The sequence below is a fragment of the Leptidea sinapis genome, chromosome 6 (genome assembly GCF_905404315.1).
Source record: "Leptidea sinapis chromosome 6, ilLepSina1.1, whole genome shotgun sequence".
Lineage (NCBI taxonomy): Eukaryota > Metazoa > Arthropoda > Insecta > Lepidoptera > Pieridae > Leptidea > Leptidea sinapis.
This window is the reverse complement of record NC_066270.1, coordinates 5,673,708-5,686,659: the sequence shown is the minus strand read 5'-3', so window position 1 is coordinate 5,686,659 and position 12,952 is coordinate 5,673,708. Positions and strand designations below refer to the sequence as shown.

At 42.5% G+C, this 12,952-nt stretch overlaps 1 protein-coding gene across 1 annotated transcript in view; it reads left to right on the top strand.

The window, feature by feature from the left end:
* LOC126965184 (kinesin-like protein Klp98A) overlaps positions 1–12,952 on the top strand; it is a 62,699-nt gene that overhangs the window by 34,829 nt on the left and 14,918 nt on the right. The window contains exons 14-16 of the mRNA XM_050808626.1: positions 389–472; positions 6,192–6,306; positions 8,887–9,022. Coding sequence (XP_050664583.1) covers positions 389–472; positions 6,192–6,306; positions 8,887–9,022 — 335 coding nt within the window. The remainder of the gene's footprint in view (positions 1–388; positions 473–6,191; positions 6,307–8,886; positions 9,023–12,952) is intronic.

Genomic DNA, 12,952 nt, shown 5'->3' with positions numbered 1-12,952 from the left:
CTGAGGCGAATAACGCGTGGGACGCGGGACGAGTTTTAGAGCAATTCGCTCGCTCGCTTTGCTTCTCAAACTGACGCGACTTCCCGGGTGTTATTTTTGGTTCTACAGTAGAGAAACATCATGTCTCTTGATTTCGAAGATGAAATTTAACTGTTGTTAGCAGTAGCAGAAGAAGTATCACAAGAAACAGTTCCATATTGAACAGCATTGAGAGACAAAACAAGCTCACCGGGCGTCCCGCTCTTGTTTCGCTTCAACTTTAGCGACTACTCGCGTCAATATGAACACGTCCATACAAGTTAGCTGACACAATCGGCGCGAGCAACTTCCGTCCCGCGCGTGAGAAGCGTCAGTGTGAACAGAGCTTTACATTTTGTGGGGTGCGCAGGAGCGGTCGGCGATGGAGCGCGAGTACGCCGCGGCGTGCCGCCGGCTGTCGGGCGACTGGCGCTCGCTGGAGCGGGGCTGGACCGTCCGGCGCCGCGCACTGCGCAGCCGACAGCGGGAAGTGGGGCGCCGCCTGACCGCACACGCCGCCGCACTGCGGGACGGACTGGCCGCGGTCAGTGACGGCATATGATAATAATAATAATAATATTATTGACACACTTTTACACAATTATCATGACCCAAATAGGGCGTATAACCTGTGGTATGGGTTGCAAGACAAGAGTTGACATATTTAATATTATATACTTACTTAAACATACATAAATACATATAAACATCCATGACTCGGAAACAAACATCCATATTCATCATATGATTGTACCTACCGGGATTCGAACCCGGGACCTCTACCGTAGTAGATAGGATCGCTAACCACTCGGCTATACAGGTCGTCATGTGTGAGTGTGATTTAATTATGACGGACGAAGGCGTGAAAAAGAGATGAACCGAAAGAGAAAGATTATGTTTTGAGAGGTGACTGAAAGACCAGTGAGAGGCTCCTTTGCACAGGCTGCTGGTTAGATTATGGATACCACAACGGCGCCTATTTCTGCCGTGAAGCATTAATGTGTTCACATTACTAGGTTTTGGTCAGAAGGGCGCCTTAACTAGTGAAATTACTGGCCAAACATCTTATGTCTCAAGGTGACGAGTGCAACTGTAGTGCTCAGAATTATTGGATATTTCAAGAATCTTGAACGGAACTGCATTGTAATGGACAGGGCGTATCAATTACCATCGGCTGAACGTCCTGCTCGTCTCGTCCCTTATTTTCATAAAAATAGAGATGTAAAAAAAAAGAACATGAAAAAAAGGTAAATCTGTGGTCATTCTATTTGTATGAACAAGGAGTAATCGACATATCGCGTGGCGTATAAGTGAATATTAGAGCTGAAGTTGTATATTTTAAGCCTCTGTCAATAATGCTATGTTGCGTTTTGTAATGTACTTCTTTTGCGTCTATTATGATTTCCGAATTATCAGGGTCGAGTGAAGGTAACTCGGCGCTTCTCTGAAATAATATATGAAAATGTATGTATATGTTAATCAGAGTAACTTTGGAGAGGATGAGGCCTTACTATTGGAGTGTATTTAATAATAAATTTGTTCAAACGACCATATGGAATACACTGAACAATGTATTAAGTTATACCTTTAAAGCATAATATTCTCTATTATTGGAGTATATTGGCACCGGAATTGTAATACAAGCATAAAATCACAAAACCCATAAGAGTGAAAATACGTTCTTTATTTAAAAAAAATCGTTTATCATAACTAGTTCAGAATCATTTCTCCTACAACTGCCATTGTTAATGACATCTGAAATTAGAGCAGTACTGCCGATGACGCGTGCTCGCTTTCACAGACGATCCTTTTAGGAATATAGGCTATTTTATTCAAATCTAGAGCTTTTATTGCTTATTATAAAGTCTAAATTGTGTTGGCAACTGGCATAGATTACCTGGACGAGTATAAGCGCAGACGATCTTGATATTGAACAGTTGAATATTATGCCATTACTCCATTATATTAAAATAGGCCAATATTTATAGGTACATGAACTCGTGTCATTGGTAGTTGTTTGCTGCAATCGCTTGTGTCATTGCACTTTCGCTTCGCCTACTCACGTTTCTCGAACACATAATAATATACTTTGCTAATCGATCAAATCGAACAAAAAAACTAGTTGAAAAATTTATAAATACTGTGTACATCGCGTTTAGCACTAACTTTTCAAAGAATTATTATATATTTAATTTTTTTTAAACATTCACAAGGAGCTGTTTTGAATGACAGTGATCAAATGAAAATCAAAGTCAAGATTTTATTAATATAACTAAGCAACGATCCATAAATCAGGTGATAAGTTAATATTTCGCAAACAAACAAGAAAAAGCTTGCTGTAAGGACTTTATGTTCTGCCTGTGTTCATAATTTATATTCTTATTCACATAAGCAACTTAATATATGTGAACGATCGAGTTCGGTTGTAGTGTGCCAGTCGAGAAACATTGGTAACACACAATAATCATTTTAGTAATAAACAATAGATTAGCTGTTATGTTCCCACATATTGTTTTTAGATCGCGGCTAGCGCATGCGCTGTTTTATTTATTATTTACCATGGAGCTCGGAATTATAACGGTACGTTCATAAATTAATGATATAATTCACTTGATAGGCAATAAAGTTTATTATAATAAAAATATTTGTTTACTTGGAATTATTTTTAAACTCTACTGAATCAGCACGGAATAAATTTTCTTTGTGTAAATTCTTTAAAGTCGATATGTCATTCGTGAAATGGTATTAACGTAGAGAGGTATCCTATTTATTTTGTCCAAATAGCTACAAACTTAAATAAATTTCGTTTCATATTATCCTTAGTCCTAACTAACAATTAAAAATGTGACTTGTTTACGTTTGATCATTTATGATTCCGAGCTCGCGTGTAGTTTTGTTATGATTTGGCTCGGCGCGTGTAGATGCGACAGCAGGAGGAGGCGGTCGGCGAGGTGGAGTCCCGAATGCACCGCAAGCGGTCCGAGCTGCGGCACTGCGTCGCCGCGTGCGTGCGCGACCTGCTCGCCGCCGGACACGCCCTGCCCGAGGTCTGTACGCTTACGTCAGCCGCACACATTCGTTGTTCGATTCTATTTTAGATCCACGCATTTCATACATAATCTTCCTCGGCTCGTAAGAGCTTTAGTGTTCGCTGTTATCCCCTACATCGCAGAAATCTAGTGTTTCAGAGTCGAGAGTGAGTAGTACAGTCGGAACATCGAATCGTAAAACGTATTTGTGCAGCCGGGCTTAACCTTCGACACCCATTTGACAAATATATTTAATTTCTTTACAGTAGAAATAACTATATTTAGCAACCCACTGGTTGCACTAGTTCCATCTCGATATATTATGGCCTTTCGTAATTTTTTATGTTTTTCCTCTCAGGTCATATTATGTCAATGTTATTTATATGCAAATGATACACATCAGTTGAGACCTAAAATTATAAATATTTGTCTAATGGTTTTGTAACTTTTATTTTGTGCTTTTTTTTAATTTTCTTTAATGTATTGCAGTTTTTATTTACTTACATACAATCTCTACAATAATATTTGAAATATGCTTATTTTTTTATTTTTATATATAAATATTTGTGTGTGTATATTATGTGCTCGAGTGCCTTTTAAACATCTAGAATAAGTTACATGGAATGTACTGCGTGGCGTATGAATTACCTATAGATCATATTTTTACGTTAGTTTGAAAAACTTATTCAATAGACATTATAAACATTAGTTCCAACTATTTTATGACTCAAAATATAATATTTAACATGATATTTAAATCATATTTTATATTATAATGTATGATTTGTATATAATTTGGGAACTTATAATAAAATATAATGCAAACCATTTAAAAGTTGTAACACTTTTACAATGCCTAGTAGAGATTGAAGTGTGAGATTATGTTTATTTTGAGTCAATCATCAATATACGTTTTTAAATTGGTTAATATTTTTTGAGCGTGCGAGAGGTTGGGCACCCAAGAAACGTACAAAGAAATAGAGGCAAAATAAAAGATGGTGAGATGACATTGAAAAGACGGGTGGAAAGATATGGAGTAGGAGAGAAAGGATAGAGTACTATGGATGCAGGTGGAAGAGGCCTATGTCACAGGGCACACAGACTAATAAATATAATAGTATATTAGTAGATAGTTGATATCCAATTATATTTAATACTGCCTCATTAGTTATAACTAGGTGTAGTTTGTATGCTTTTAGATTATTAATAGGTTATATATTTAATTTTACATGCGGTTCTCGTAGGTATACATTCGTACTGAAAATATATCTACCGTCATAATATAAATAAAACTTTTCTCTCAATGAACCCATTGAACTTTTCAACATCATCATCACCATTTCAGCCGGAAGACGTCCACTGCTGGACAAGGCCTCCCCCAAAGATCTCCACGACGATCGGTCCTGTGCTGCCCTCATCCAACCTACTCCGGCGATCTTGACCATATCGTCGGTCCATCTGTTGGGGGGAACTTCCAAAACTACGTCTTCCGGTACGTGGTCGCCATCGAAAGGACCTTACTGCCCCAACGGCCATCTATCTGCCGAGCCGAACTTTTTATAGACTGTTTCTGTAGCAAAAATATGTTGTCTACATCTGCGGCCTACTCCACAAAATAATTCTGTAAGACATATCGCAGTATGAAGGTAACTAGGTATACAAGACTAGCCACACACACCTTTCTGCCTTTCTTATTATTGTAAACAGTGCCGATCATAGTGTATTCGTTAGGTTTTTTTATGTAGGTAGGAAGACAAACGAACATGCATTCGGGTTATTTGATATATATATTATATTATAAGATTATATATTGGTATATGATCAACGCGGCCTATATGCTTCTATATACCGAGGAATCACAAGATCTTTGCCGATCTTATAAAGCATCGAATAATGATCTATGCGAAATCACAAGAATTTGAAAACCGCAAAAAGTATTTTCGTATATAATAGTATTGTTATTGTCATTTATATTTTTCTCTGTGTGTTTTCTGTATTGATTAAATTAGCATGATTTATATAATAATCAATTTTATTATTAAATTGTAATAAATTATTAAAATGTAAAAAAAGACAGTCAACTGACAACACCAATATGACGTTGTCACTTGTCAGTTGACCACGAATACAGGCATTCAAGTTGTAACCTGAGACAGGGTGGTTGATTAAAATGTTTTGAATTCTATTATTTCAGTAATTTGTTACTAAATACGACGGTCTTTAATAATTATAAGGTTTGATCTCAAAACAGTGCATAGTGCTAATAGTATGTACAACTTTGTTATAAAAATTTCTTTGTGTGTACTATTTGTAACTAGCTGGTTTCGCAGAGCGTGGAAGTTAGCCCCGACAGCCCGGACAGTGGGGACTCGGAGACCTCCACCGAGTGCCTGATGCATCTGCTGCAGCAATGCGAACCTCATACCGCGCGAAATATCAAGAACACCCTTGACAGACATGTGAGTAGAATATTCACAGAGCTGTAGCATCAGGAGGAAATAAAACAAAAAACACAGATAGTACGGGTACTTCGCAAATTGCAATCAATTTGAGCCCCGAACAACCACTGTGTAGATTCGGCTTTCATTATTTCCAAACCGATACCGCTTGGGCAGCTATAAGCTATGTGAAAAGGCACCCCTTTTCACATAACACTTAGGGGTTAGATATATAGTGGTTTTTAGGGTGATTAATATATTTATTTATTTTAGATATTAAACTAAACTATGACGAATGTTAAATTACTATATTAATAGTTGTAATGGTGAATACAATATGTCACAATGGACACTGGCCCGGCCCTGTAATGGTTAATTGCAACTGGGACCGGCTTGATTAATAGTTAAGCGCGTACCGCCTTACCGAAAGTAATATTGGTAATATAATGCAGTTCGATGGATTTAGGTGCTAAGTATTGAACCGTGACGTTTTATCGTATAACACTTGATTGTAATAAAATATTTTGCCAGAAAAAAGAGCTGGAGATATTGGAGGAGGAGTTGTGCACGCGTGTCTCGACGGTGGCGGCGCAGCGGGAGAAGGTGGAGCGGCTGCAGGGGGAGCTGGCGGCGCTGGCGGCCTCCGAGCGAGGACTGTCGGGCGCGCTCGCGCGGGGTACGTACTCAGGAGATATTGGAGGAGGAGTTGTGCACGCGTGTCTCGACGGTGGCGGCGCAGCGGGAGAAGGTGGAGCGGCTGCAGGGGGAGCTGGCGGCGCTGGCGGCCTCCGAGCGAGGACTGTCGGGCGCGCTCGCGCGGGGTACGTACTCTGGAGATATTGGAGGAGGAGTTGTGCACGCGTGTCTCGACGGTGGCGGCGCAGCGGGAGAAGGTGGAGCGGCTGCAGGGGGAGCTGGCGGCGCTGGCGGCCTCCGAGCGAGGACTGTCGGGCGCGCTCGTGCGGGGTACGTACTCTGGAGATATTGGAGGAGGAGTTGTGCACGCGTGTCTCGACGGTGGCGGCGCAGCGGGAGAAGGTGGAGCGGCTGCAGGGGGAGCTGGCGGCGCTGGCGGCCTCCGAGCGAGGACTGTCGGGCGCGCTCGTGCGGGGTACGTACTCTGGAGATATTGGAGGAGGAGTTGTGCACGCGTGTCTCGACGGTGGCGGCGCAGCGGGAGAAGGTGGAGCGGCTGCAGGGGGAGCTGGCGGCGCTGGCGGCCTCCGAGCGAGGACTGTCGGGCGCGCTCGTGCGGGGTACGTACTCTGGAGATATTGGAGGAGGAGTTGTGCACGCGTGTCTCGACGGTGGCGGCGCAGCGGGAGAAGGTGGAGCGGCTGCAGGGGGAGCTGGCGGCGCTGGCGGCCTCCGAGCGAGGACTGTCGGGCGCGCTCGTGCGGGGTACGTACTCTGGAGATATTGGAGGAGGAGTTGTGCACGCGTGTCTCGACGGTGGCGGCGCAGCGGGAGAAGGTGGAGCGGCTGCAGGGGGAGCTGGCGGCGCTGGCGGCCTCCGAGCGAGGACTGTCGGGCGCGCTCGTGCGGGGTACGTACTCTGGAGATATTGGAGGAGGAGTTGTGCACGCGTGTCTCGACGGTGGCGGCGCAGCGGGAGAAGGTGGAGCGGCTGCAGGGGGAGCTGGCGGCGCTGGCGGCCTCCGAGCGAGGACTGTCGGGCGCGCTCGTGCGGGGTACGTACTCTGGAGATATTGGAGGAGGAGTTGTGCACGCGTGTCTCGACGGTGGCGGCGCAGCGGGAGAAGGTGGAGCGGCTGCAGGGGGAGCTGGCGGCGCTGGCGGCCTCCGAGCGAGGACTGTCGGGCGCGCTCGTGCGGGGTACGTACTCTGGAGATATTGGAGGAGGAGTTGTGCACGCGTGTCTCGACGGTGGCGGCGCAGCGGGAGAAGGTGGAGCGGCTGCAGGGGGAGCTGGCGGCGCTGGCGGCCTCCGAGCGAGGACTGTCGGGCGCGCTCGTGCGGGGTGATCATAATAAATAGCCTTTATTCACTCCAAATACAGTACAATACACCTCCTACACAATAGGCAGTTTGTTGGGCAAAGAAACAGCTCCCAAAGTTATGTAGATATTCCAAATACCTCCTTTCCTTTAAACTTTTTTGCAAATGTGCTAGAATATTCCTTTCAGGGTAGTAGAGTCCTTGAATGGAGATAACATACCGCAAGACTTATTGTTGCTAAGCCCCCACTAGATTTTAGAAGGTTAAGAGCGCCGGGGTAGGTTGGATGAAGTCAGCGCAGGACCGATCAAACGGGAGGCATTTATGATGAAATAATTTTTAGAGAACTTTAATCCTTATTTTTTAGTAACATGCTCGCACACTTGCTCGTCACCAATTGCAACATTTATTAACGTATTTGTGAGTTTTTTTTACAGTACGGAAAAATACAATTCTAATATGTAATACTATATTATAAACTGGGTACGAACCTACCTATCTAAAATAATAATTAGAACATATATTTATTTTACTTGTAACATTGAAGTTTTTAATTATTTAAAAACTACATAGCAATAATAATATTAATTTAATGTTAATAAATGATTTGATTTATAATTGACATGTATTACAGTATTTCTTAGTTAAAACTTAGTATTCCGTAGCACGAATTATGAGGGAAAAAATATTGTAATTGATAGAGTTTTAGTCCACGATTATTAAAAGGTAATGCACTGTTCCAAAGAAAAAAACATAAATATTATAACCTAACCTCAAATTATGATATATGATAAGGATTGTCACATTTTTATGGAGAGGAAAGAAAGGGAAACGCCTAGAATTCGTTTCTGGCACTCGCCGGCCGCTGCCACGGCCCGCTACGCTCGGCTCGTGCGTTGTTTTAACTGTTCTAACGTAACCTAACCTAACCAATTTTAATGAAATGTAGTTGATAGAGCTTTGGGGATTGATGAACATGAACAATGAATCGTTTAATAAACGTTTTCCTTTTATCTAAAAATAATTATTGATGAAGCAGTCTAATCTGTCATAGACTATTTTATACATTTCATTTCTTTGTTTTTCATACAATTTATGGCTGTATGGGCTTAAAACCTTTGCCTGTCTTATATTTTACGAAGAAACTAAATTCATTTCATGGCAGTTTTTAGCCTCCCGCTGCGATGTCTATTTACCTTATTTACCTGTTTTAAGTTAGAATTGTTTTCGTTATTTTCTTGAAAACTGTGCATTACCTTGTAATGAGAGTGGTATCATTATAATCTTGGACTACAGCTCTATCAACTACAATATTTTTTACATCCAAATTCGTGCTACCGGATACTAAGTACAACCCTATTTCTTCCGTGGCAAAGGAGAATGAGTTATGAAGAAATGCACGTGTACAGAGCACTCTATACTCAAATAATTACATATTACAGATGGAGACAACGAATTGTCTCCGATATCAGGCATAAAGCGCTGCAAGTCTGAACTGGTGCTGCGAAATGTCGAAGAGGAGCAGCTGGCACCTCTCTCCGCCGACGAGAGAGAACACTTCCGTGCTAAGAGGCTCAGGTACACAGTATAGAACAAATATTCGTTTATATTTCTCATGGAGCAGACAGGCAATAGAGGCTTTTTGTTTGAAAACAATTTCACCAAGTCACCATGGCATAGGTTGACAGATTTATCAGGCAGATCAGATGTGACAATCATAATGTTAACACGAGGAACAAACATAAACTTGCTATGCCTACTACTCGAACCAAGTCGAGTTAGTAAATCTATTATTGAGCGATGTATTTGCTTCTACAATATGATCCCATTTTCTGGTATCATATTGTAGAAGTACAAAAAAAATGTGTTACGAAATTTAAAAGAATTGTTAAAAAACGTTGGTGTGGGAAAGGTTACTATAGCGTAAACAATTTTCTTAATGATACCACAGACTGGGAATGAAGCGAACACCCTCAGGCTCTTTATTTATTGTACGATATTACATTGTTATCCATGTACGGTGGTTTGGTTCCGTACAGAGTAAAACACAAGTTAGGCTCAAATGGTATATTGAAACCTTAACTTATGCTATATGGTAAAATGGTAAAATGTTGGTATGGTAATGAGCACGCGAATCGATCGGCGGCTTGTCGCGAACTGGTTACAATATTACTTAGGAAATAACGCGAGGCGACGTAAACGCTGATACGCGAAACGTGATGTACAGTCGACATGCTGTTGACCGTACATGCTGCCACCGCGAGAGAAGAAAGAGTGGTGGTGAAGATGGTACAAAAAAGAAATGGTTATGGTTAGCGAGTGACGTGAGACAAGGTGATAAACAAATTTGCATTATCTAATGGTAACCTTAATGTCTCTAGCCACAGTAATCACTAAAATTATGCCTATGCACTACAGGAGAAGTGGATTGGTCTTTCACTTCATCACTACACTTATCACTATTTTTACTAGCACTAGATTGCCCGTGGTTAACTACACTTACACACTGGTCACTAACACTATACACAAACGCTGCGTTCGTCAGACCCCGCGGCTCAGGGCGCGGCGGGTGCGACGCGGCTGGCCCTGCGCCAGCGGCTGCCGGCGCGGGCGGCGCGCTGGAGTCCTGGCGTCGGCTGCGGCGCGGGCACCACCGCCGCACGGCGTACGCGGCGGCCCCGGCCACCAGCACACCCGCCACCACGTATATCGCGACGTAGTGGTGAACGTCGTGATAAGATATACCACCCTTTAGACCACTCTCTGAATTCATTTGTTTTATTTTTGCGCCTATATCATCTAGCTCCTGATCGTAACCACCCATCACTGATGCTGGCTCCGAAATCAGCGACACGAACGTCTTATTCTGGTTAAAGATGTGGTTGATGGGGTGAATGTCTATAGCTGGTATATCCGTCTGTATGGTTAATGTATTGTTCTGAAGCCTCCGAGCATAAATGGTAATGTCTTGTCCTTTCAGAACACAATCTGGACCCAACCTAATAATGCCGCTATTATTAAGATGATTGGAAAACATTTGCTCTCCACAGATGATACGTACTGGATACGAGTCGCAGCAAAAGAAAAAGTATGTATTGACCTCGCTTAGCTGAGACCACCAATCTAGACATTTGGCAGTTTTGGTTCTGCACTGCTTCGTCTCCTGGTCTTTGGAGCACATGACGTCATCATGACTCATATGAGAAATTGGTTTTTCCAAAGGACAAAGTTGTGTCTCAGTATCTAAATGAAGACAATTATTTAATTCTAAGTGTGATATGGTCATAAATGAGTCTCTTCGTAAGTTGATCGCAATGTAATCCGAAACTGGAACTAGGGTGACCATGGTTTTGCCGTTCCGTCTTGGTACAGGATAAATTTTATATACTTGGTAATGGTCTCTACTCACTAATGGTATTCTAATTTCAAAAATAAAATAGTCATTTAGCATTTTCGCTCTGACCTTGAGTAAATGGTACATTTTGGTTAATTCTGTATGCGTGTTCTCTATTGGTAAACTTAAATCGTTGGACAATCTTCCGGAAATAATATTTAATTCTTCTAGAAGCTGGTCGGGTTTCAAAAGATGTATGTTGAACTTCCCAAAGTACACCTCCGAAACAGTATCTAAAAGAACATCCTGCACATTCTTCAAATTCGACTCCAAGCTGTTAGCTGCCATAGCGCATAATAAAAATTCATTATTGTTTTCCACGTCTTTCAATTGACTCTTGACATCATTGGTAGCGTTCTTTAACTGGTTAAGGTAATGAGTAAATATTTTATATTGTTTGTCAATTGAGCCTTGCATCCTCTTCAATACATTATATTCTGCTTCTATTACGGAAGTCTGGTTTTTCCATAGAGCAGCAAGATGGTTTTGGTTTTCCCTAATTAAATCGATGTCCTGAATATACTGCTTAGCGAATTGGTCATCGAGTACACCGAACAGCGCGTGTGCAACATTACCCACAGCGTTGATAAGGCCGCGCCTGCGCCGCGCGTGCCCGCGTGGGAACTGCTGCGTCGACAGAATGTTATTGTAATGCGATAACTCTGTATAACTGTGCTGTAATTGTATTAAAATAGATTCACAATGGTTTCTGACTGACGATTCCTTGCAAATATATTCCATATGATCAATATATTTGGATAACAATTTACTGCCTTGCCAATATGGTTTTAAATCGTAGTATACAACTAGTTTCCATTCGTCCTGAACTAGTCGCATGGTTGATATTTTATCTAAATATAAACTTTGACTGTCGTTGAAGTTTATAGCGTTGTATGCACACGTGGCTGGTGAAAATAAAAAGGTAAACAACATAAGTGCCATGGTAAATAAATTAACAATTCCTCTTCTAGCTCGTCGCTTTGGTTTTGGTAAATCGTCGTTCGACTGGTGTTTCGGCTGGTTATGGTCAGTGGTTTCATGAATTTGGTTACTGTCTTCGTCGTTGGAGTGGTTAATAGGTAAAAGAGATAGTTTGACTACTGGTCGCTTCATAATGCCATTTTTGGTTTTAACAGAGACTACTCGAACTAGCCCATCTTGCCCCGGATGTAGCTGCACGATTCGACCGAGAGCCCATTTACCCGGTGGCAGGTTAGCATCGTGTATAATTACAATGCCGCCAACATTTAAATTTGGTTGTGAACGTCGCCACTTGGACCTAGCGTTCAACTGTGTGAGGTACTCCGCTCTCCATCTCTTCCACACATCTTGGTAAATCTTCTGCACTAACTGCCATCTGGTTCGTAAGTCGTGTTCTGACTCAACAATGGTCAATGTTGGTCCACTGGACAGAAAATGAGAAGGGGTCAAACAATCTAAGTCTTCGACGTCTTCACTCAGCGGGCACAGAGGTCTGGAGTTAAGGCATCCTTCTAGCTGAGCTAGAAGAGTAGAGAACTCCTCGTAGGTGAGTTTTTGTTCTCCTATTACTCGCTTCAGGTGGTATTTCAAGCTCTTCACTGCAGCCTCCCAGAGACCGCCTGCGCTTGGCCAAGATGGTGCGTTGAAGTGCCATTCTATCGACATTTCAGCTATTTCTGCATAAAACTGGGCATTCAATATGGTTTTCAAGTTAACAATCTCCTCTTGCAAAACTCTATTTGCTTTTATAAAGTTCGTCCCGTTGTCACTGTAAATGTGACCGGGCGATCCTCTCCTGGCCGCAAGTCTTCTGAGGGCTGCCAAAAATGCTGAGGCGGTGAGATCAGAGACCAACTCCAAATGTACAGCCTTGGTCGCCATACACACGAAGACGGCGACATATCCTTTGGTACATCTCACTGATCTACCCTTCGCAGACTTGACGTCAACAAAACCAGTAAAATCAACCCCCAAATGGTAAAAGGGGCGGGTCCTGTTGATTCTTGCAGGTGGTAAGTCTCCCATCAACTGGTCGTGTTTCAGGGGGTCGTGCCTTCTACATAGCACACATCTCCGTAGCCTCTTCTTTACAGCATTGTTTCCTCCCAGGATCCAATATTCTTGACGCAGCC